Source organism: Barbatula barbatula (assembly GCF_947034865.1).
Source record: "Barbatula barbatula genome assembly, chromosome: 15".
Taxonomy (NCBI): Eukaryota; Metazoa; Chordata; class Actinopteri; order Cypriniformes; family Nemacheilidae; genus Barbatula; species Barbatula barbatula.
Window position 1 is genome coordinate 4878508 of NC_136778.1, and position 24632 is coordinate 4903139.

The 24632-nt window shown below is 41.6% G+C and overlaps 1 protein-coding gene across 1 annotated transcript in view; it reads right to left on the minus strand.

The window, feature by feature from the left end:
* Positions 1-389: 389 nt before the first annotated feature.
* galnt14 (UDP-N-acetyl-alpha-D-galactosamine:polypeptide N-acetylgalactosaminyltransferase 14 (GalNAc-T14)) overlaps positions 390-24632 on the minus strand; it is a 29790-nt gene continuing 5547 nt past the window's right edge. Inside the window, exons 3-16 of the mRNA XM_079474644.1 lie at positions 19377-19475; positions 16446-16513; positions 16198-16263; positions 12929-13056; positions 11812-11899; positions 11463-11547; positions 9257-9360; positions 7858-7984; positions 7082-7174; positions 6897-6980; positions 5703-5847; positions 1777-1896; positions 1054-1368; positions 390-601 (exon numbers count right to left, since the gene is read on the minus strand). Of these exons, the coding sequence (XP_079330770.1) occupies positions 1210-1368; positions 1777-1896; positions 5703-5847; positions 6897-6980; positions 7082-7174; positions 7858-7984; positions 9257-9360; positions 11463-11547; positions 11812-11899; positions 12929-13056; positions 16198-16263; positions 16446-16513; positions 19377-19475 (1366 nt within the window). The 3' untranslated portion in view covers positions 390-601; positions 1054-1209. The remainder of the gene's footprint in view (positions 602-1053; positions 1369-1776; positions 1897-5702; positions 5848-6896; positions 6981-7081; positions 7175-7857; positions 7985-9256; positions 9361-11462; positions 11548-11811; positions 11900-12928; positions 13057-16197; positions 16264-16445; positions 16514-19376; positions 19476-24632) is intronic.

Consider the following 24632-nt stretch of genomic DNA (forward strand, 5'->3'; position numbering starts at 1 on the left):
TAATGCGAAAAGAAGGGCACGGTGAGGAAGTGGTAATTGGATCCTCCCTGTCCTGTCGCCTGGGCATGTGGCGATGTGGCTGCGCTTTATTTAGCTCTTCTGGGCAAACACTGTCAGTTCTTGCCAACAGCATCGGCAGAGCTTGTGAGAACAAACCACTTTTGCCGATCCCAAGTTCATTTCCTTTGCAGAAGTTACATCTCTTTGCAACTTCAGACAGCAGTTAAACTTTTTATTATGGACTAATGAGGCTTTCTGCCATGCTAATTCAAGCAGACCGTTGCGATTGGGGTTCGACTATTTTTGCTTATTTAACCAACAAAGGTAAAAGTACATTTGAAAAAGCTCCACAATCATGAGATGACCAGGTATGGAAAAAAAAGCAGAAGGGCCATTAAGAAAAAATAGGGCATTTATTGTATGTTAATGTGCAAGCAGATCATACAAGTGCTTTGTATTGGGGCAAGTTAGGGTAAAAATAAATTGTAAAAAGTTGTGCATTCTTTAGTGTGTCACACTTGATCTGTTCCTCAGAATTGTGTGGGTCCAACTGCCAAGCTTTGTTCTGGAGAACATGGGTATGACTGACACTCAGGGGATCCTGAATAGAGAAACAGAGAGACATTAGGCGAAGCGCATGAGCATAGAGAGGAAAACTGGCCTGATTGGTCCCTATGTACTTTGGACTTTTAAATTAGGCTCATTATTTTTACAAAATTTAAGATGACAATAACTACAATGCAAGATGGTCACTTAATGCAAAACATCATTGCTATGCCAAATAAAAATTAGGCACAGTAAAAAGACAATTAGGCACAGTGCCTCGAGAAAGCCTTGGCGAAATAATACAAATGAACGTGTTATTTGCATTAAAAAATCTAAATGGTTATGGTTGAGCACATGTTGCTAATGTAATGTATATTAAGCTGATCGGAATGCTCAAATAAACAAAACAGTATATAAACAGTATATACTATAGAATGCAACATTACTAAAAGAACAGTAAATTGGTCATTTTTTAGCAAGTCGGGATGTTTTGCAATCCCAGCATACCTGTGAAATGCTGAAGAGACAAAGGGTGCGAATACAGCAGGACACAGATGTCGCCCTCCTGGAGGTACACACTGATCTCTTTCTCTCTCTGTCTTTCTATGTGACTTCTGACTCCAGCGGAGCCCCGAGAGGTGAGACGAGGTCAGGGAGGAAAGATCACGAGAAAGGCACTTCCCATCTCTGAGTGTGGGCTGACAGCTCGCACGGGCTGATCACCAGCATTTTACTGCTCTCAATGCCGTCCAGAGCCATCTCGCTGTCCACGCAGAAACGAGATGCCAAGTGCTCCAGGTGAGTGCCAGATTTCTGCCAACGCTGCAGAATACGGGAGATATGAACACCCACGGGGAAATACAGTAGCTTTTATATAAATACAACTGTATTGTAGTGCACACAAATGCATATCAAAATGTCATATAATGGACCGTGTGCATTCACACATCATATCTGCTGTTATGTGCACATCCCAGCACAACACGGAATAAAGAGGATGTTTTCTGATGCTTCGCTACAGCGTGCCACATGACGCTGACATTGACGTGACAAATGTGACACGGGAGAATCGCTGACATCTGCCTGAAAGTAAAGCCCCTCCTGAGGGGCTGTCTAACGCTGGGACTGATGTCAGGGGGTTTCTCTGGGAGCTTTCTAAGTGTGGGCTGATTTATGAGCTGTCACTGACATCTCCGGCATTCTCATTGGAAGCAACAGTGGCGGATGTACCTGCTTGCCGTCGCTGATGTTGCAGGGTACGAGCAGGATCTCGGAGGCAGGGAAAGTGGTGGAGACGTACAGACAGTGTTGCTGCTGGCGGATTTGCTGTCCGTGGGTGTAGATCCATTCCTGCACATGAAAGAACACAATCTTAGAGCTTCAAACGTGCCTGTTGCTGTCAAAGCTTGTTCTGATGTTGAACACATAGTGCTGTAAAAAAGCAGTAGCAGATTCCTTTCAATGATATTTTAATAGATTTTATGCCTTTTGATGATGAAGTAAATGAGGGTGTTTTAAACGCCACTGGACATACAGATTTCATTTCATTTTATTAACGTACAAACCGTTTTGCCCTCTGCCTAGCAAATCTACTGATGGGTCGCCATGGGTTTACTTTACAATGAATCTTTCCTACTGTAGGGTTGCATTTGTAATGCCATAGTGTTCATTCAAAGATGTCTGTTTTAATCTATCAGCTCCACTTAAACACTAAACCAATAGAGACAAAATGTTGGAAGAAAACGTCATCAACGCCTAATGTTTTCCTCTGAGAAGGTGGTGTCATTTACTGTTCAGGGACACGTACGCAGAACGGCACATAAGGGCAGCGTGAAAATGTGCTTTTGTGAGTCGTGCTGATGAACCGCTTCCCATCTGGTCTTATATACGCTTAACAAGGTCACACACAGCGGGGAGACATGCTCTTGCAGTGCTATAAACGCACGTAAGAAATCTTTGGTTGTGTTTTGGTCCCAGATCAATATCTCTCATCATCTCTGTTTTTTAAATTTAGAGAGTAAACATGTTAATGCACAAGAGAGAATTTAAGTTCCCTTTCTGTCGGTCTCTTGACGTTGTGTCGACAGAATGGGGTTTGACTTGAGAACAGGCCAATGAAAATTGGCGAATGAAATTTGCATGCCGGTCCCCGCCCCGGGTATAAAAGGGAGCCGGCGTGCTGCATTCATTCACCTTTTGTTCTTCGGAGCCTTCGCATCCTGATGCTGACGACTTCGCGGTTCTTCCACAACTGTGACTTCCCCTGGGCGTCTCGGCAACTTCCAAAGCTTCTCTCTAAAAGAGCAAATTTCTTCAGCATGGCTTGTCCCGCTGTGCTCGTGGGTGCAACACACTCATCGAGGAGGGGGACGGACACGATGTCTGCCTCAAGTGTCTGGGACTCCGGCACGCTGAGGCAGCGTATGTGGATTCGTCATGCCCGCACTGCGGGCGAAGGATGATACAGACGTTGCGGTCACGGATGGCTGTGTTCTTTCGGGAATCAGCCACCTCCTCGAATGCTTCCCGTCCCGCGGCAGCAGTGGCATCAGCCCTGCCGTCTGCCTCGGCGAGCAACGAGGGTGATAGGGGGATCACCGTGAGCCTCAATCCGTCAGCCCCTGGCTCGCGGACCGTTCACGCCCCGCCTCGCTCGTCTGACCATCCCGGAAAAGGCGGTACGCCGCCTTGCTCCTCAGTCACGCACTCAGACACGGGCCATTACGACGATGAGATGTCGCTTGTAGCATCGGAGGGCGACCTCTTGGCATCCGACCCCGATGATTCCTTGGAGCTCCCTCCTCCAGGGGGTCGAGCTCAGGAGGAAGCGGACGTTGAGATGTCAATCATGCTTTCCCGGGCCGACGCGAGTATTGGGCTGCAGTGCACCGCACCGCCTCTTCCCCAGCGCTCGCGGCTGGATACGTGGTTTCTCGGCACCGGCCGCGACTCTAAGCCGCTGTCGGCCCTGGTGCCATTTTTTCTGGAAGTGCATGATGAGCTCAGTCGGACCTTGAACGCCCCCTTCTCGGCGCGTGCACGTCAGACTAGCTCGGTCGCCCTGACCTCCCTCGATGACGGGGCAGCCAAGGGCTATGTTGATATTCCCCAGGTGGAACGTGCAGTCGCGGTACACAGCAACACCAGCCGGGCCCTTTTCAGGGCCTGGTGCCCACATTCTTACAAAAAGAGCTTTCTCTCTCCCTGGGTCTCCCTCACAGCCGCTCTCACCCTCCGCAGGACGGTGCTCGGCAACCCCACGTTGTGTCCCGGCAAGACACACGGTCGGGTGTAACCCTCAGTGGCCACCAGCACCCTCAGTCGGACGGTGCGGTGTGCCGCGATACCGCCAGGCAGGCATCTCGGCAGAGCCGCTCTCCTCCCCGGGGTCTCCCCCACGGCGAGGGAGCCGTACTGCCAGCCATCGAACCACCCCCCGTGGGGGCAATGAAGCAGATCGAACCTCTGGTCCCCCTGTCTCGGTCCCTGGGAGCCTGGCTGGCTCTTCCCAGACCAGCACGGTGGCTAGAGAGAACAATCCGTCTCGGCTATGTGATTCAGTTCGCCAAGCGCCCACCCAAGTTTCGGGGCATCCGCTTCACCTCAGTGGGAGGCTCCCGTGCTTCAGGCCGAGGTCGCTACCCTTCTGGCGAAGGGGGCGATCGAGCTCGTCCCTCTGGCCGAGATGTACTCCGGGTTCTACAGCCCGTATTTCATTGTCCCCAAGAAGAGCACCATCTTGGACCTGCGTACCCTGAACAAGCACCTACACAAGCTGCCGTTCAGGATGCTAATGCAGAGGCGTATCCTGACGTCTGTCAGGCGTCAGGATTGGTTCATGGCAATCGGCCTGAAGGACGCGTACTTCCATGTGTCCATCCTCCCTCGTCACCGGCCGTTCCTGCGGTTCGCGTTCGAGGGACAGGCATATCAGTACCGCGTCCTCCCATTCAGTTTGTCCCTGTCTCCACGAGTCTTTACGAAGGTCGTGGAGGCCGCCCTCACTCCCCTCAGGGAGCAGGGGGTGCGCATACTCAACTATCTCGACGACTGGCTCATCTTGGCACACTCGCGAGATCTGTTGTGTACACACAGGGACCTGGTGCTCCGGCACCTAGACCGTTTGGGGTTGCAGGTCGACCGAGAGAAGAGCAAGCTCTCCCCCGTGCAGAGCATCCTCTTCCTCGGTATGGAACTCGACTCTGTCTCTATGACTGCACGCCTTTCTACCGAGCGTGAAGCCTGAAGAACTTCAAGCAGCAACCAGCGGTCCCACTGAAACTATTTCAGAGGCTCCTGGGACACATGGCATCCTCGGCGGGGGTGGTCCCCCTCGGGTTGATGCACATGAGACCGCTAAATAAACACTGTTTCCGGATACAATGAGGGTCCATAGTGTTTGAACAGAATGAGAAGGCTTTATGACCAGGAGACGGTGAGTTTTTGCCAATTTTCCTGCCTTTCGATTGAAGAGTTGGAATCAGAATTGAAATGCCTGAGCCCTACAGAAGGTTCAATTGGAAATCAAATTGGAATGAGAGCAAAATATATTTGCTAGATTGCATAGAAAGAAGAATGTCCTTTGATGTCTGACTAGCACAACAACAAAAAAATTGGTAACTCTATTGACAAAAATGATTCTTGTTTGTAAGTCTGCAGAAAAATATGAATATTAATATCTCATATTTCTGGGAATACTATAGGAATAGAATTTAAAGGCAATGCAAAGTCACTTTCAACAGGCTCACGTGCAGGTAAGAGAGTCATGCAGGGTGACAGTGGAGCAGATTAGCTGCTCAGAGACCAGAGGGCACCTCTTTGTTTAATATAATTACACAGCAGTGCAAAAATGTGACCTGAATTAAATCCCATTACCCGACTGTAAAAGCTGCCCTTTCACCATGCTCCCCCAGTCGCACGGCATTTAATGTAATCTAGCATGTCTTCGGGGCTCAATGTGACCAGCCTAACTGTGCGAGATGTCACCGATTCCTGGTGTGAGATTGGAGAACACAATAGCTTTGTTCTTCTTTTGGTCTCCAAAAAAAATCTGCTTAATACAATGTTTGATCATTTGAGGCGACACCAAAAGCAGGATTTGTGTTCTCATAACTTTGAACATACTTTCTCTGACAGTATGCCGGGGAGTCTTGTACCTGATTGGCTGCTGGCGAGTCTTTGGTGCCGGTACAGGGTGTGAGCGTGAGCACGGGGAGATCCTGTCCCTCAACTGTGCGAGATTCCAGGCAATTCTGCCTCTGCCGAATCGCACCAGACTTGGCATCTGAATCATCTGGAACTCTGGATTTGAGAATAAAACATAAACAGTGAGATCTCAAATGAGATCTTTTAAATGTTTTCATTGTTTCTACTAGACGGCATTAAGTAGCAAAGCAAGCAAAAGGTGACTCCTTGTACCATTCCAATTGTTCTCCTACAAAAATACCTTCAGTTAAAAATAAAATTTTCTGAACTAGATATTCCGGAAAAAATACCCCAAATTGTCCGAAGTCTAACTTTCAATATGAACTTAAACAATTCATCAGATACTTCAAAGATCACTACTTAAATCAAATTTTAGGGTGTCTGCTATAATTTCATAGCACTTGAAAAGTTGTAATTCCAGGTCTATGGTTTTCAAAGCAAAGCTGAATTTCAATGCCGGGAAAAATGAAATAGAATCAATGACTCTGTAATGGCATTCTGTGTGAAGTCACTCATAAGACACAGAACTAGACACAGAAGAAATGTAACGGAGGAGAAATCTTCAAACATCCTCAGCCGAGAAAGAGCTTGTAGAATGTACACACAAGTATCATGATGTGGAATATTTTCTGAGCCTGAATGCTCGCACTCACAGTTCAAAGACAGCAGAGCAGGGCCATAAAGTGCATTCCGCTTTTTTAAATAAATGTGCGTGAATGTGAATCTATTTGGAGCACAGGTGTGAGTAACATCTGACATCTGATCAAAACCCATAAACTTTTTTAATTATATATTCGTATTTATCACATCTGTGACACTGTCTGATGTCCTTTAATACAAGTAAACTTATGTTTCTGAACACCAAAACTGAACTCTGCTTGGCTCTACGGTAAAATTTGCGTCGCTGTAAAAAGAATTGAGATGCACAGACAATGTTAGTATGCAATATCTGCCACAGTGTTTTTTCAGATTCTTCCCTTGTGACTGATGAGAGCAGACAGACAGCGGCTCAGACAACAAAATCGCTTAAGACACAGCGGAGCCATTCACTGCCATGCTAAAATAATAACACTGTAATTTGCAATCATCAGTCACCGCCGGCACACGCTCTCAAAGACACGCGCCACACTTGCCACCCGACTCACTTGAGCTCTGGATAGACGTTGTCCAGATACCACTTGAAGGATTTACATACGAGGCTCTTACGAAGCTCCTGCCTGTCGCGAATGCTGATAAGAGAGGAAGAGAATGAGCGGAATAAGACGTACATCTTTTCTCTAATGCCCTCTTGTTACAGATACACACAAAAACATATGTGCTGGTCACTCACTCCCCGTAGGATTTCCCCCTGGCAGTTGGTCGAGCGGAGTAGTAGAAGAGTTTGAATTCATCCATCCAAACCTCGGCCGTCCTTCTGGTGTTCCTGAAACAAAGTGCAAAGATGTGTGTTCGCTTCCCTTGAAGATATGCACATCGACCTCATCAGGGAGATCATTAGGAAGACCTGCCAAATCATAAGTACGGCTACTAGAATTCATGATGAGGGTGTGAAAGAAACCTTTTACGCATCATGTGTGTGCAACAAATTACGCAACTATATAAACCATATCTGAGACTCACATAAATTTAACAGATGTAACAGGATGCGGATTTTGGGAGAATCTAGGAGTCGACTAATGCCTTTAGCAATTATTGATTAGCTTTTCTGAACTATATGTGGAAACAGATTTTGTTGACTGAGCACACGGCATAGCAATTCAGATTCAGAATGTTGCGCTATGCCCTTAATATTTCATAGTTTCATGCTGAGGTTTTTCCCGGGAGGCAAAACGTGATAAAAGCAAACAAATTTTACACAGCAGATTTTCTTCTATGGAAAAGTCAAATTGTCTCTATCTATGGTAAAAAATTCAACATGGAAAACATTCGGAGATAAATAAAAGATTTGCATATTCAAATTTATGAGACCCCAAAGGATACAACAAGGTCTTCTGATGTTAATAAAAGGGGCTACGTCCTTTATTAGCTAAACTTAGCTAAACTTTTACATATTGTTGTGGAGTTATGAATAAACATATATGTGCATGCACTTCTTGCAGTTCTTACTTTATATATGTGTTGGCATTGCCCTCTGGAAAGATGTAGGGGTGTTTCTTGCGGAAGACGTGGCCGACCCTGCTACATGGAACAATTTCCAGACTTCCTCCACACATCCATACTCTAAAAGAGATCTCTAGAAACACATCAAGATATTTATAGTTAAATGCAAATCTCAAATAGAGATATCTTAAAGGTGCCCTGTATGACATTTAGCGCCATCTAGCGGTGAGGTTGTGGATTACAACCAACGGCACGCTGCACCACTCACCCCTCCCTTTTGAAGCACTACGGTGGCTTACACAGGACTAAGATTTCGTCACAGGACAACATTTTTGCTTCTTTGCCGAACTAGCTAAAAATGTACGAAACGTGCTCTGTAGAGCAGTTTGTCCGTTAAAGTCTACTGTAGAAACAACATGGCAAATTCCATGCAAGGGGACCTTAAATAGAAATAGCTCATTCGAAGGTAATAAAAACATAACGCTTCATTATGTAAGGTCTTTAAACACCTCTGAAGACATAGTCATGTATATTATATTGCATTTCCTCCGCAAATGAAAACTTGTTACTTTAATTTCGTAGTTATTTCTAGTCATTTCATTTCTCCTCACTCTTTCAGGATAGATCTTAACAATGTTTTAAACTCCACAAAGTCAGAGGTTTACATCATTAATATGAACATTTCTCATCTAATTTTCTTATGATCAACAAAGAGATGTCAACAACAATCTTATGCATCTTTGTTAATTCAATTCAATTTATTTATAAAGTGCCTTGGTACAATGTGCATTGTTCCAAAGCAGTTTTACAGGAGAAAATAAGAAAAACAGAAAAACACTGAAAAGGTCAAACACAGCACAGTGCATGGTGTTTATAGAACAAGCAGAATCGTTCTAGCAAATAATATGTAATAAATGCAGTCTCCCAGTGAGCAAGCCAACAATGCCCTGTGGCGAGTAACCCAAACTCCAATGATAAATAAATGGAGAAAAAAAAACCTTAATAAAATATTATTAAGATAATACTTAAAAAAGGTTTCCCAGAGGTCATGAACAGAACATTCGCTGATTTTATTGGTCCAGTTCCAATTGAATTCTAAATACGTTCAGGGTTAATGACGGTTCCCTTTAATCAACCCAGCACAAGAAGAACCATCCTATCATCCCCAGCGCAATTCTTTCAAGAAAGAAAACGAAGTTAAAAAAATCGCCTAAACAGACATGGTCTGACAAATTGATTTTGGAGATCAAGAGAAGCAATTTCTAAGTTCAAATGTCACCGCATGGCATTTCGTCTCCGATGAGACAACATCAACAAGTTGCCTACAATCAATCTGTCAGTGGAGGAAAGTGATTGACACATGAATGCCGTCAGACAGGTGCGTTCATGCATAGTAAATACTCACCGAAGTTCTCCCCTCCCCAGATGTCCATGGCTGTGTCATATTTTCCCAAGTGATTGAACCACGATCTGTCGATTACAAACAGTCCTCCAGCAATGATGGGTGTTCTGGGGGTTGAAAGGAAAACTGGACAATAAATGCCTCAATCCAGTGTGTTTTAAAATCCTGTCACTCAATACCGATGCATTAAACATTTCTTTGGGAGTGTGGTTTGGGTTCAGAGGATGAAAGATCACTGAAGCAGACTAAGTGATAGTTGAGTTACTAGTTTTTGGAAGAAGATTGCCAGTGCGGCTGCGTTCTTATTGTCCTGATGAAACTCGGCTTGCCCTTCAAAAACAAAGAGAGCAGCTTCAAACATTGAGGATGTTGGGGAATGCAGTTTCCATATCATCAAAGCCATTTGAATTCAATCAGCAGTTATCTTTCATTGTGAAGTGGAAGGACACATTGTTTTTGTGCCGCTCCTCAGGGCCGTACTTTCATCTCGGATTAATTTACTTTTCACACATCTGTTCTCATCTTTTAGCTGGCCAGACACAAAGCTCAAAAGCGTTGACAATCGCGCTCTGTAAATGGGCGGAAAATGGAAAAACCTGACGGGAATTTATAAATGAATTGAACAATGCATTAAAAGTTATTTCTGGAATAACACTATGCAAATACAGATGTTATTCCAGCATCAAGCAATGCTACTGTACACAATGACATCCTTTTAAAGTCATGGTGTGAACTACATGTTAATAAAAACTGACTGTCACGATGCTGGGGTGTTGTGGGTGGTTAAAGTAAAAAGAGTCCTCCTTAAATTCTACAGTATATGTATTATTGTACATATTCCCTCTTTCGAAGCCTATGCTTTTTTATTAAGTCATTTTCTTTCCTCTTGAGAAAAGTCTATTGCTGCAGTAATATAACAAATATGTGGAATGAGTTACATGCCCGACAGAAGGCGTAATAAAGCGTCAGCTAAATGACTAAATGTACATTTTAATAAATACAAATACATCTCGAATTATACATTACAAATAATTACTTATACTTAAAGGTCCAGTGTATGAAATTTAGCAGCATCTAGTGGTGAGGTTTCAAATTGCGACCACCGCCTCACTCTACCCCTCCCTTTCAAAGCACTACGGTGGCTGATAGAGGGCTAAGATGCCGTCGCGTTTTCACTTCTTTAACAAAAGAGAAAACATATTTTTGAAAAGCGCTCTGTTGAGCAGTTTGTCCGTTTAGGGCTACTGTAGAAACAACATGGCGAATTCCATGCAAGGGGACTCACGGTGTATGTAGATACTAGCTCATTCTTAGGCAATAAAAACATAATGCTTTATTATGTAAGGTATTTAAAGACATAGTCATGTATATTATATTGCATTTCTATCAATAGATCCTTCAAAACATTACACACAATACTTTAACTACTAAAAATACTTTTATCTAATGCCTAAATGTAAGCTCCTGCTGTGTTTGTAATATCCGGTAGATGTATGCAAGATATTAACAGCAGATCATGTCACAGCACTTCCAATTAACAACTTAATATTACGTTTCATAATTCATACGCAAACTCCTGCTGGTGCGACAACCAATTGGCTGTCAGTCAAGGGTCAGCGTTTTGCTGCCCTGCTCGCATATCATTGTGATATACACACCACCACTTACCATCTGTGCCCACACACACAAGCACACACGCACTCTCTCATTGAACTGATCTATTCTGCATCTGTCGGCTGCCAGAGCTTCAGACTGGCTGCGGTGCTGCACTGGTGCACAGCATGCGCAGGAGCAAACGGGATCTCTCAGCCTGAGCGCCTGTTTATCTACGCTATTAACAACCTTCATTACAACCAACTTTCAGAATGTTAGAACAGCATGAATTACAATACAACAGGAGGAGAAATAGAGGTTGAAAGTTTTATTCCAAAAGTCGGATTGTTACTTCTTAAAATGTAACTAACTTTTTTCTTAATAGTGTAGTATTAAAGTGTAGTATTAATTACTGATAAATAATGTTAAATTCCACCATATATAATTTCTGCTGTAAATTTTCAGCAGTCTTTTCATTACAGAATTAAATACGAAAGTGCCGTGTTTTCAGTCTGTAGTGACCCATAACACAAAAACATTGCTAAATTATCTAGAAGAAAAAAATATATACTTTTAGGCCTCTCTTATTTGAGCAGACTGGTTTCTCTTCACCTACTTAATGGGCTCGGTGGGGTCATCTCTCCTGGCTCGCTTCTCAGCAGACAGTTGCTCCCATTTAAAATGTAGACTCCAGTCGAAGCCTGCAGCAGATTGGAGAGAGACAAGAGACAGAGAAAGATCAATTAAGCTCTTTTTGCTATAATTTCTCATAACTTTCATTTCATAATTATATGGCACAGCGGCAGTGATAATTAAAGTGTAGCGCCTAGGATGAGGCGGGGCTTTAATCACAGCTAATTGTTAGATTTGTTTCTGTGTGACACAGCTGATTGGGGAATGTGACCGCCACCCCTCGGATGTCAGCGATGGGACAGTGAACGGAGGATTATAATTGCTGCTTTTACCTCCTCGGAGGTCTGAGGAAGCTGCAACGTAGGCAAACGTGTCCATATTAATGATGTCAATCACAGGGCTGGCGACACAGGTTGAGTCCTGAAAAATAAAAATATTCAAAATAAGACAAAGAGAGGGTTGATGGGAATGTGGACGACTCGACTATCTGTCTGTTCAGCTTGATTTCACAACAAAGGAGGAGGAAAATCAGTGAACACTAGGATTATATGCGTTACTAAGAGTGGGTGAATGTACACACACACACACACACGTATACTCTGGTGAATGTCCCCAAAAGTAGGTGCAAACTCACACACACACCCACACTTGTCTAACATCATCACAGCAGACGCTCTGAACTCATAGCTCAATTCTTTCATGCCACACAATGGCATCCTGCTGAAAGAAAACAATACTTGGTATGTGTCAGCACTATTTGGGTTGTAAAGCACCTGTTAAAACGGCAGGAATAAAATGGATTTTGGAAAATGTGATTTTGTGAAGTGTAGGGCTGCTCGATTATGACACAAATCATAATCGCGATTAATTTGGCCAATATTTAGATCCCGATTATTCAACACGATTACTCATTAACCTTTAAAACAATATAGAAAATAAAAAACTTGGCTTTTAAACTCTGAATTTAACTGATAATAATTGTAAAGAGCACTTTACAATAGCACTGCTGAACCACTGTAAAGGAAAGGTGTGCGCTGTGGATTTATACTGCAAGAAAACAGATGGATCCTTGCAAAATGGAATGCGGCACAATAATCCTTTACCTCGAGTATTTAGTTTTTGTAATTGATGAAGGCTTAAATTGACGATTAGGATTAATTTCCGATTAATTGCACAGCCCTAGTCAAGTGTACATTTTGTCCTGGGAAAAAACATACTTGGAATCTTGACACTGCTGGGTGAACTGAAGAAACAGAATCATGTATCCAAATTCAAGTATGAGAACAAGTTCATAATGTTTTCATTTTATATGATCTGATATATTATATATCATATCTCATATCAGATCATATAAAATGATAATCATTATAATGTATGATATGAAATGTGTGTGTTCATTTGATAGCCCTAATGTATTTTGCAGTGTGCAGTGCAGTGTAAAATCCAAACCTCTTTGACCCTCTGCAGCAGTGGTGGCAGCCAGTCTTTATTGACCTCACAGTGACTGTCCAAAAAAGTCAGGATGCCGGCACCGGCACCGGCCGCATCCGCCCCTCGAACCCTGGACCGGATTAGTCCTGAGACACACACAGACAGGGAGGCTGATCAGAGACGCCGGAGAATTCACAGTCCGTCAGAGTTGTGGAAAGCCTTACACGTGACATCTGTTCAAAAGCCTGTTAGGCTGAAAAATACTCTCATCTCAACAATCTCATTCACAGAGAAAAAAAAGAGAAGAGCCATTTAAATCTGATTAGGTGAAGAGACAATTAAGGCCTTACGGTTATTTTCGAAACGGAACAAAAAAACGTTTCGGTGAAGGCGAGGCTGTTAAATCAGCGGAGCTTGACTGAGGATGCATAATAATTGTAAACGTGCTAAGTTTCATGCAGCATGGCAACTTCAGCCAATTAAAAATCCCATTACATCCACAATAAGGCTGTATTTTCCAGATGGGTGAACGCACCCTCTACAGAGTTGTTGAGAGCAGGCGGCGTGCGTTGTTTTTGCCTGTGTGCATTTCATATTAGGCTAGTTGTGGCCCCTCTGTGCACGCGCTGGGCAGATGGAGAAGAAAACGGAGACCCGGAACGCAGAGAGACTGAGAACGGCAGAGATTATATTCACCTACAGCTAATAGAGTTAACATAGCAGAACCGCACACCCTGTTTGTAGCTCCGGGACGACAATACGGTTTAAATGCCTTAAACCTTTTAACAATTTTCTCTTGTACAGAGTTGGCTGCGCAGGGGTTTTATGCATTAATCAATGCTGTCTAACCGACAGTGTGTGACAGTGTGTAATGGAACCTAGAAGCGCTGGAATAAACTGGAAGGGGGCAGCGAGAGGATTATCATTTTAAGTGAGAATTTTGCAATGCTACTTTATAGTTAGTCCTGTTGTTTTTACTGACTCATTTCTGCTGCAGGATAGTAGTGCAGCTGTTTTTTAAAGTAATGTATCTTTTCCAGTTACAAACTGTGGGCCAGATTTACAGAACACGGCATAATACCGCGAAAGCGCAATAAAAAAATGCTGATGGGAGTAAAAGTTTCTGCGGGTGATTAACTAACAAAGCGCACATTAAAAACACAGACGCAATATATCATTCCCATAATGACCCTTGCAATCTACCAAGAGCAGCGCAAATAAGCGCATAGTTTAAGACGTGCTGTTTTGGGCATTGAAAAAAGCCAGCAAATACCCGAACAATGACAAGTGCAAACCATTTAAAGTCCCAGTAAAATAAAAAATGACAATTCCCAAGTTTTCACGAAATATTGCAGCGTTTATTGTAAATAGCTTACCAATGTGGGCCATTCTCTTTTTAAAATGCACTTCCCTCTACTAGTGACTATATGCTGTCTCTTAAATGATGCAAGTTAGCCGGCTTGGGCGGGGCATTTGTTAACTACTCACTACATTTGTTAACCCTTTGTAATAAAGTTCGTATGAAGGGAAGGAAGGAGGCGGGAACCGGCGAACATTTGACAATAAAACTTTAATTAAACATAAACAAACAATAAACACGGAAGTAGCCGACAGCCACCTCACGGTAGACTGCCGGCCACAAAACATACACCAACTAAACACAGTTTCGGGCCCGGTCCTCTCTCGTCAACAGTCCTGCCGAACATCCTTTTAAGCTCCCAATCTCCTCCGTGATAAGATGCGGGACCGGTGCGCGCACAGCTGCTTGCACTTAGCACTCACGCCACCGGCCCCGCGTCACGGCTCTCGTCCCGCCTTCCTCACCACACCCTTCAACTATCAAGTCTTTATCCCAGTTACATTTCATAATGCAAAGGCTGTTTTTATACATCCAATCAAATCAAGCCCACATTTTTTACTCGAAAATGTCAGAATACGTAAGTAAACACAATCGCAACTTCCGGTTCACAGGGATTTTAAATACTCTCTTCTCATAAAGTTTGCGTCTGAAGAGGAAACTCCTACAATGCATATACAATACGGTCAGTCGCAAAAAGTTGACATTGCCTTTTCAGCGCGATCAATTTTCACTGCAAGTCTTTAGTAAATACTGACAGGTTTTCTTACACCAAAAACAGGCGTTAGCGCTGCCGCAAGCTGTTTGTAAATCTGGCCTTATATTTCCATATACACCAGTGTAGTGCAACAAAGTGCAATTTGTAAATGTAAGATTAGAAAAACTAATTTCAGTACACGTAAAATGATTACTTAAACCATGCTGCTTATTTAGAAGAGAGATGTTATTACTTCAAGACATCACCTGTTGACTGGTGTACTATAAAATGAAGCAAGGACTCACGTCATAACTATGGACCAAAACGTCGTAGATTTATCCAGTAAGAATTTATACAGCAATGCCATTGAATATAATCAAAACACAACTATAGCACAGCGACAGGCACAACATGCTTGCATAGTGGGGTTGGTTTTGCATGGACAAGCACTGTTCACAGTTCCTTCAGAAAATCTAGTTATTAACATACAAATGCATTTCGACCCAATGACATTAACAGCATGGTGCTAATAAACTAAATGAGCAACTTAACATAAATTTGCATTTCCAATTTGGATTGGATTCCTAATTTGCCAAAAAGGTAACCAGCCATAAATATGACTAATCTTTCGACAGCCATAATTTCGTTAAACTGCGCTAATGTGATTTCATTAAACATTAAGTGGGCATTTTACCCAAAGCATCTCTGAGGGCTCAGAAAGCCATTCCGAACAACGGCCGACATAAAATCTGCCACTGGCTGTACAGCAGTGGCAAAATCAATATTTGCTTCAACGGTTTAAGACCAGTGTTTTCAGATAGATGCACACAAATTCTCTGCTTACAAATGGATTTTTAAATGTTTTTATCAAGATTTTAAATCCCCTGCGCGCAAACTAATCTGTGTTCCATCATCCTCTTGATTCAACATATCTGTTAACCCGAACAGAAAGATCCGGATGACAGTACGAGTATGAGGTGCGAGTATATCTGCTCTGTTCTCCACCTGTGTGACACATAAGGAACTGTGAAAAACACTGGCAAAAGCTTCAGTAGATGTGTTGTGATCATCTTCACAGTCTGTTGTTACCCTCCCAGTAACGCACCACCTGCTGTTAAAACACACACTGGAATACCAGCGAACAGCTGCGTCTGGATTTCATTACAAACAGGAGTACTGCCAGCCCAATGAAAACATTTACATTTGTAGGAAGAGACTTCGTAACTGGCCTACCTTCTCTGCGTTTATTACGAAGACACTTTACTTTGGGCAACTTGGTGAGAAGAAGGCAGTCATTTGCTAAAAAGAAAAAAATTATTGTATTAATAAAAACTATAAATTATAACAGCAACACAACCGCAATTTCATTAAAAACTTAATTTGATTTGTGCATACAGATAAAGTGCAAAACAATACTCTCTCGTTAAGTCGTATTGTAATTATGTTGTGCTATATCATCTAATAATACACGTAATACTTACGATCTTCGCTGAAGTCGTCCACCAGTATGATCTCATGAATCAGATGCACAGGGGTTCGATTCAACACACTGGACAGAAACGCAATTAAAATGGTTCAAACTGAATAAAGGCTACATTTTCACAAAATGCTTTTAATATTCACAAATAAGTTCTCATCCTAAGAAATATGAACTTATTACTATACAATAACCGGAAAAGCACTAAACATTCAATTTAATCTTAAAACACTGAGATTTTTATGGGCCTTTACTCACATCCAATTAAGGTTCATTTTTGAGCAGAAACTCATATTAGCTACCAAAATTGAATTATTAATAATTTGATTTGTGCATACATGTAATTCAATGTGTAAAAACGATTTAAGGTTCAAAAACGCTGTATTTTCCACATACCAATACATGTTTGTATCTCCTCTTTGCCCCGCCTCTCTGAAACGTGCAGATTTTTAAAAAAACTCATCACTCTGAAAAGCTAGGTGTGCTATGATTGGCCAGTTAACCAGTGCATAGTGATTGGTGGAATACTGCAAGCGTGTGATGGAAATTTAACACAATATTTGGAACATCATGTTCCAAAGCAATTATCCAGAGAGGTACGCCCACCTTACTTGCGGATACATTTGGGTCTTAGTCAAATCGTGCCACAAACTGATGAAGATTTGTGGGGGTGTGGTTACACGAGGCGTTACAGGCAGGTCTTGAAAAGAAATCCACAAAAAAATGACTGTTGTTGGAAGACAATTTTCATAATGTAGGTAAGATTTTAGATTTACTGTAAGACATTGAGAAGATACTGAGGCCACAGTAAAGTATATGAGGACAGATCTCTTCTAATCCTCTTGTCAGTGTCCTCACGCTACTTGACTGATTATGTTTCTCTAACACTGTAAGTGTTACCATGTCTGAATCCTCACGATACATTCATCTCCTTCTAAATACACATACATACCAACCCTCACATATTCAAAACACATACACACAGAACTCCGATCCACTTTAGGATTCTCATATTGTTATTGAGCACTTCAATTGGAAATCTTTTTATGGCAAAATCTTTGCAAATACATTTTACACACAGGCTACTTGTATATATGAGTGCTTCATATGAATGTTTTCCATTATTATTTAATTTACACTGATTTTATTTAAATCTGTGAATGCAATGCTGTCCTTCTTTAACGTTTTAAACCTTTTAAAATAAAAAAATGTAACTTTAACTCCAATTTCTGCAGCTGTTTTCTTACATTGCTATACTGTCTGAGAAGGGTGAACGTCATTCTATTGATTTTCTGTTTTGTAGGGGGCTTTGTAGGAGCAGGGTTGCACATTTGCTTTGAAGCCCACCCTAGGCTTTGAAACCACTCTCAGGCTTTGAAGCCCATCCTAACTATAAAAAAGGCCTAGACACCTGGACAGGTCAATAAGGCTCTGAATTTTGTCACAATGGTATGAAATGGCAATGAGTAATAACAGTGAAATTTAACAATACTCAAATTTAAAGTCTCAATTTAGACATTTTGTTGAAATACATGTTGCATTTATGTACAAACTTGCACATAAAACATATATGTCAATGTATTGATTGTGTTTCACTAGGATGTTTATATAACAGATTTCAATGATAAAGGTCTGCTTGAGGTCATTCTTAAAAATCTAATAAAATCTCTTGTCATTCCTTTCCTGAACTGCTATTTTCTTTGAGTCATCCTCAGACAGGTGGAAATAGAGTCTCAGCTCTGTGCACGTCACCAAGCTCTCCTCTGACTATACCTGCGGGACACAGAAAAAACAAACAGCCTCTCCACATACCCCACTCTCTGTCTCACTTTCTCGCTAAGTACCCACAAGGAGAGTCTGAGGAAGCCAGGGAATGTACTTAGAGTTCCAGAAAGTTCTCTTCCACCTCTTAGGGCTCCTCTGTAGTAATAACTTCTGTCAGCAGCAACACCCATCAAAAAGTGCCTGGGGCCTACACTTCAAACCCACTCTGTGTAAATGTTTGGTGTATGAGAGCGTTTATGCGACGAGATGTGTGTGCGTGAGAGAAAGAATCCCTAACGTGAGGAAAAGGTCACAAAAAGATAAACATGTGAACGCTCTGACATCAGTGTTTTTGGAGCCCATCAAATCACTCTGCAGAAAATCCTCGACAGAATATCGGGACATTTTGACATTATCATCACAGCTACTGTTAACGGCCTGGTAACATTAACAAAGGGTTAACACGGGGCTAGGGATAATCCGATCGATCGGCCACTGTTCGGTATCGGCCGATAATCACATTTTAGGACTCGATTGGTACTTACTAACTTGGCCGATCTCACAAACCGATCACCGATGATCAAAAAGATTACATATCAGTTATATACGCGACTCCGTATCGGCTGCAAAAATCTTGATTGGAGCATCCCTAGATGAGGCAAAAGTCATTTCGCTGTACGCGGAGGCTGACGTGACTAATGTGTGATGAGAGTAGTTTGGATTCCCACACCAGAGGGCACAACACAACACCTCGCATCACATCACATCACATCCCTTCACTGCAGCCCCAGGAACCAAACTGAAAACTGCACCTGGATACAGTTCATGCTCCAAAACTGTCTAATGAGAATTATGGTTTGGGGGAATGTCCCTAAAATAGACTTGAATTTCAAATGCTTAGAGCAAAATATATTTATTTATCCGTTAGTTTTGGTTTGAGATGAAATAGGACCCAGGCGTGTTCTTGGCAGGTTTTGTGAGATTCACCGTGTCCCCATTGCCATGCAATAAATGTTAGTGCACTACTAACCTACTGTAGTCAAGAGTAAAAGTGTGTCTCGGTTTTATGTAGCACAAGGAAGCTTAAGCATCAATGTCTTTCTTGTGAAAAACAGGATAAAAGACAAATGTGCACTATAACCCGAGCGCACAGGAATGGAACAGAACGTACCTCCTCACTGTGCGCAGTAGGGTGGATCGTGCCTCATTGTGAAACGTGATCACTATGGTGGTGGGTGGCAGGTCAGGATCGTAGTGCAGTGTTGTACATCTGGAAGAGACAGAAGGGAGTAAATATAATGAGACTCTGGGCTGCTAATTAACCATCAAGTTTACTGTCTGGAAAAACCTGTGCTGAATCTGCACATACTTAATAACCAACGTTGAAAGAGGTCAGGACTGTCATTAAGCATCTGGCAGACAATAGCCACTGTTTAAATACCTAATGCCGAGTGATTTTGAGGTGTTAGTGGCTTTAGTAATTAGTGCACACTTTAGGATATACAACATAAAACAGGACATAGCTGAGTGTGATGCCATTCGGGTAAACAGGTCAACAGAATCCCATTGTTTGGAGAAGGGGACATATGATTGAATGGTAAGGACAGCAGCCAGAACCCAGAGGACGGGGAGCATCAATAATGTAGGACATGATTAAAAATAAATAGCATTTTCACTTCACCCCAACTGTAGGAGAAGTGCACCAGTGCAAAAAAAACTAAGAAAACCCAACGACAACTTTGTTTTGAGGAGAAACTTTTTGACTTGCGGTAAACACCAACCATTACCCTACAATGCTCCACCTTAGAAACACAGGGTTTCGGTTGTAAGAAGTATTTGAAATGGTATTCCTTCCTTAAAAAGCTATTGTTTAAAAACTAATGGAAGACAGCATTGGGAATAACAGATTCCCCATGGAGCCATTAAGCCTTAGTGTATGAGAACAGCCTTTACAGAGAGTAAAAACAGACAGAGGGCAACCCTTAATAGGGAGCTTGTGTCATAGTTTCAGACAGGATAGTATGCTCTCAGACCATACGCACATCTATTCTTCAATTGATCTGCTTCCACAGACAGCTGGAGAGAGAAATACCCCTTCTAATGGGGTTAAAAGGAGATGTTGTGATCTAATACAAAGAATAACAATGCAAATCATACACAAAATTGCCATTTTTATCACCACTTTTTAGTATTAATGAATTATTTTTTAATCGTCTTTTCTTTTGCCTTATTCAACATGTACATGCATGTATTTTCACAGTATACAGACCATTAAGAAACATGTCTCTGCCTTAGATTTTGGCCAAAAAAGGTATCTAAGGAAAAGCATCATGTATGATGCAACCCATGTTGGCAGCTCATAGGTTTTGGTATTGCCAGTTGAACTAAAAGCTACTGTAATCCTAAAACATGAACATTTTAAGTGCAATTTAAACCTCTTCCATTTTTTCACCCTAAAACGATTACTGAAATATTATCAAACTGTTAAATAACATGATGTAGATTTCAACATTCATTGGACAACCCATAGCCCCTTAAATGGTTTATTCGCAGCACCACCGCTCTGCTGGAGGAAGTATTTATGTATGTGACAACTTTTGGGGCTACGCTGTGTTTAAAAGTGCACTTTTGAATGTCCATTCATACAAACAGTATAATGTACATCAGCATATATCTCCTGTTTTAGATGATTTACTTATTCATGAATACAGTCGGCTCAGCCGTTTGTGTGCGAAAGGGCTGTGTTTACAGCTTTATATCCTGTTTGATGCCTCTACTGCAGGCAGTCTATGAACTGGTCCATCCCTCAATGCAGCTATAGCCCAAGGTCTTTAGAGATAGGGGGATGCTTTAAACAGCGAAACACAGTACATCATTAGGGTTTCTGTCAAAAAACACATCTGGGAAAGGGGACGCATATTGCTGTGTACTTGATATTTCCAAAATGATAGATGTGACCCTGAAAAACTGTAAATTCGGTCGGAGCGATTCTCATTATGATGAATATGACTGAAGTTTTCATTTCATTTAAAGAAGTTCCGTTTTCATTCCTTCTGCTGGACCAAATCACAGCATATGGCCACTCCAACGGAAACAGAGCCCACGAAAAACAGGAAATGGCAATAAAAGCTAATTAAATGAGCTACTCAAATGAGAAATGGCTCGACATGCTTTGCATATTGTTTAGTTAAATTTTTTTATTGTATGCCGAAGAATGACAGAATCTGGTGAGGACAGTCAATCGTGGAAATATGTATTCATGTCTCAGATGCTCTGCAGAACCGTGAATGTCCTTCAAGTGCTCTTTGTTAGAAACACAATAGGATGTTTAAAACAGCTCTTGGGAACATTGTGACATTGCTTTAACCAACCTCGCAGAGTCTGAAAGACACTGGTGACAGCATTCATTCAAACTTGAGATACAATGAAAATTAAACACTCATACTGATGGTTTCAACAAGACGCCACTACCTATAAAAAGCCTCTAGCCCTAAAAAGAATGGTGGAGAGTTGTCACTGTTTACAAAAGCCTTTTATTTGGCCTTTTTATTGATGGGAAAGTGCAGAAAATGGCTTCAAATAAATATTTCCAATCATGTTTCTGGAAGGTAGAAAATGACTACAGCCATTTTATGTTTTTGAGGAAACAAACGGATGGTGGCCCTGACTGATGTAAATAGATAGATAACTATTTAACTACAGCGTTGCATAAAATAGGCTTTGTAAAGGCTCCAGAATAAATGACATCTATTTGCTTTTTCTTGACAGTGTCCTTGCGATGTTAAAAATGTCAGATATGCTCAGCATAATGGTTTCCTATCATTGCAGAGATCTATCGATCGTAGTAGCTACATTATATTGATTTACAAATTCATAGTTTCACCATTGCCATATAGGCTATTTCAATGTCATTATACAGAGCAGTCATAACTTACAATGTAACTGAATTACAGTAACATTTCATCCACAAATGACTGCAAATGGGTCCAGTCTCTAACTGCATCCATCAAGATATTAAAACAGATTTACACGAGTGACTATCTGTCAAATGAGAACATCTAGGAAAGCATAAAATGACCAAATCTTAAGTTTAACCAGGTCATATCATAGACCCTTTCATTATGTATTCTATCCATGAGATCCATTAAATATATATGTACGTTTTATGACCCTTAGAATTAAGAGACCTTCTTTCTGCTGTGCCTCTAATAAAGTGAGACACAACCATTTTGAGCGAAATTCATTAAGTCGAATTGCAGTGTTTTAGTAATCCTACAAACTACAGACCATCTTTGCCAAGGCCATACTTCACCAACTGCGTGACTGGAAAGCCTCTTTGAATTGGGTAAATGGCAGCTTTAATGAACAACATTTGCAAAGCTCCTGGCGCCTGAGCTTATCAGTTATTAGCCCTTGAGTAATGGAAGTCGCTCTGAATTGAGGCTCATGCTAATTTTCTCTGGTGGTGGCTCTTTTCTCGGCAACAAAATAGGGTTCGGGCACCAGGCTAAGTGAAAGGACCAAGGTCTCTGCCCAGATGGCTGTCAAAGTCCCATTTTGCATTTGATTGAATGCTCTGGCAGTTCAACTGGAGAGGTGGCATTTATTGCATTCCGCACATTCGATATGACTGAGCTTGCCTGAAGACACCTGCATGAATTTGTAAACTGGGAGTGAATTTAGACTGCGGGATCCATGACCCGTGACATGTGGCCTTATTGCAATCAATCTGTCTGTGCCGTGTGGGTTAAGTAAAAATACACCACAATCCAACAGAAGCTTGTTAAAACAGAACACATGAATTTGGTAAGGTTATGTTTATTAAGTTAATATAGTCAATTGGTAAACTAGCAACAATCGCACTGATCATCTATATTCAAGTCCAAAAACCACAATCCAGCCGTGCACAACAGAGACCTCCCCCATTTGTTAATTAAGAGGTAACGCTGGCACTTTAATTGCATTTCCCAGGAAATTTTTATATTGCGCTATTGGTCAACAATAGCATGAACAAAGACCGCAATGTTCCTACTGTAATTACAAAGGCATTTGAGCCTTGTAAAAGGAAAGAAGAAACGATGGATCAGGAAAATAGGCGACAAAGGGAGGGAGAGAGTATAACATTAGAGCACTGGGTCTGCATAATGAGACACCTCCTCACCTTTTATCGGAGATTCTCTCTACTGTCTCGCAGCTCTGCATGAATTATTTTATAGAGAATAACACGGCACCTCTACAGAGGCCCCCTACAGCTCTCTGCATGATTTCTCATAAACCCGCCTATTTTTGGAGACTGCACAGCTCAGAATAATCCATGGTTAGGTCTTGGTTGACATGGCACATTCATCAATAATTTCCCCTGCTGACGAAAGAGTGGGGCCTGCGGGTGCACGTTGAAAATTTTCCGAAAAGATCCAAAAGTATGATGCCTTCTAACTCCCAATGAGGTTATTTGTTACTGTCAAAAGGCTTAACTTAAATTCGATCTATACTGCTATAACCCCAAAAATACTGCAAAAATTGAAAAACCGAGTGGTTAAAATCAAGCCAGCATAGAAACCTTTTAACAAAAAGGTCTGCAGATTCCACCTGGGTAAAACCTAAAAGCATATTGTGGTTTATTTTCTAAACTCAAATCATGATGTTGTTAATCTTTGTCTAGGCTGAGAATGTCATGATCAAAGTTTCTGTTTGTTCAGGGAATGCAAATAAATGATTGTTTAAGACTTCATGATCAGTTATCAATTCTACCATCACCAGACTAAAGTAACTTTTTTTAAACCACAAAGTCACCATTTACTCCCATTGTTGACATCTTATAGGACCACGTTGAATCTGCATTAACTCTGATATGTCACAGACAAGGGTAAAAAAAAATTGGTTGGCTATATCCGCTTAAAATACATTTTAAATGACACTATGTCTGATCACATGAGACAAATGTTGATACCATGTGTAAACATACTAAATATGAATCCCTACAAAAAAGCTGTCAAATGAAATGTGGCACTACACTGACATGTAACAAGTTTGCTGTGAGTGAGCGACCCCCCACAGCGCTGGAGAGGATGGAAACATTCTGTGGACCGGAGCTTGTCTGATCTCATGAGCTACAAATACCATGAGGTCATTTAGCCGCTGGAAGCAGCCAACGATCACAGACAGCTGTCTCATAAAAAAGCTCATATGCAATTACTAAAGCGTGTTACAAAAGCAATCAAATAAATCTTATCCGCTGTTATTCTGCAACAACACTAATCGGTCGTTTAAGTTTATATATGGAATCATAAAATTTCTGTGAATTACATAATATATTCCAATAAAAAAATCTTTTTGAACCATTTTGAAAACTGAGAATAAATCAAATGCCATGTAAGGTCTGTATATTTGACTGTGATTTTATCAAAATCATTTGAAGGGCCGCATA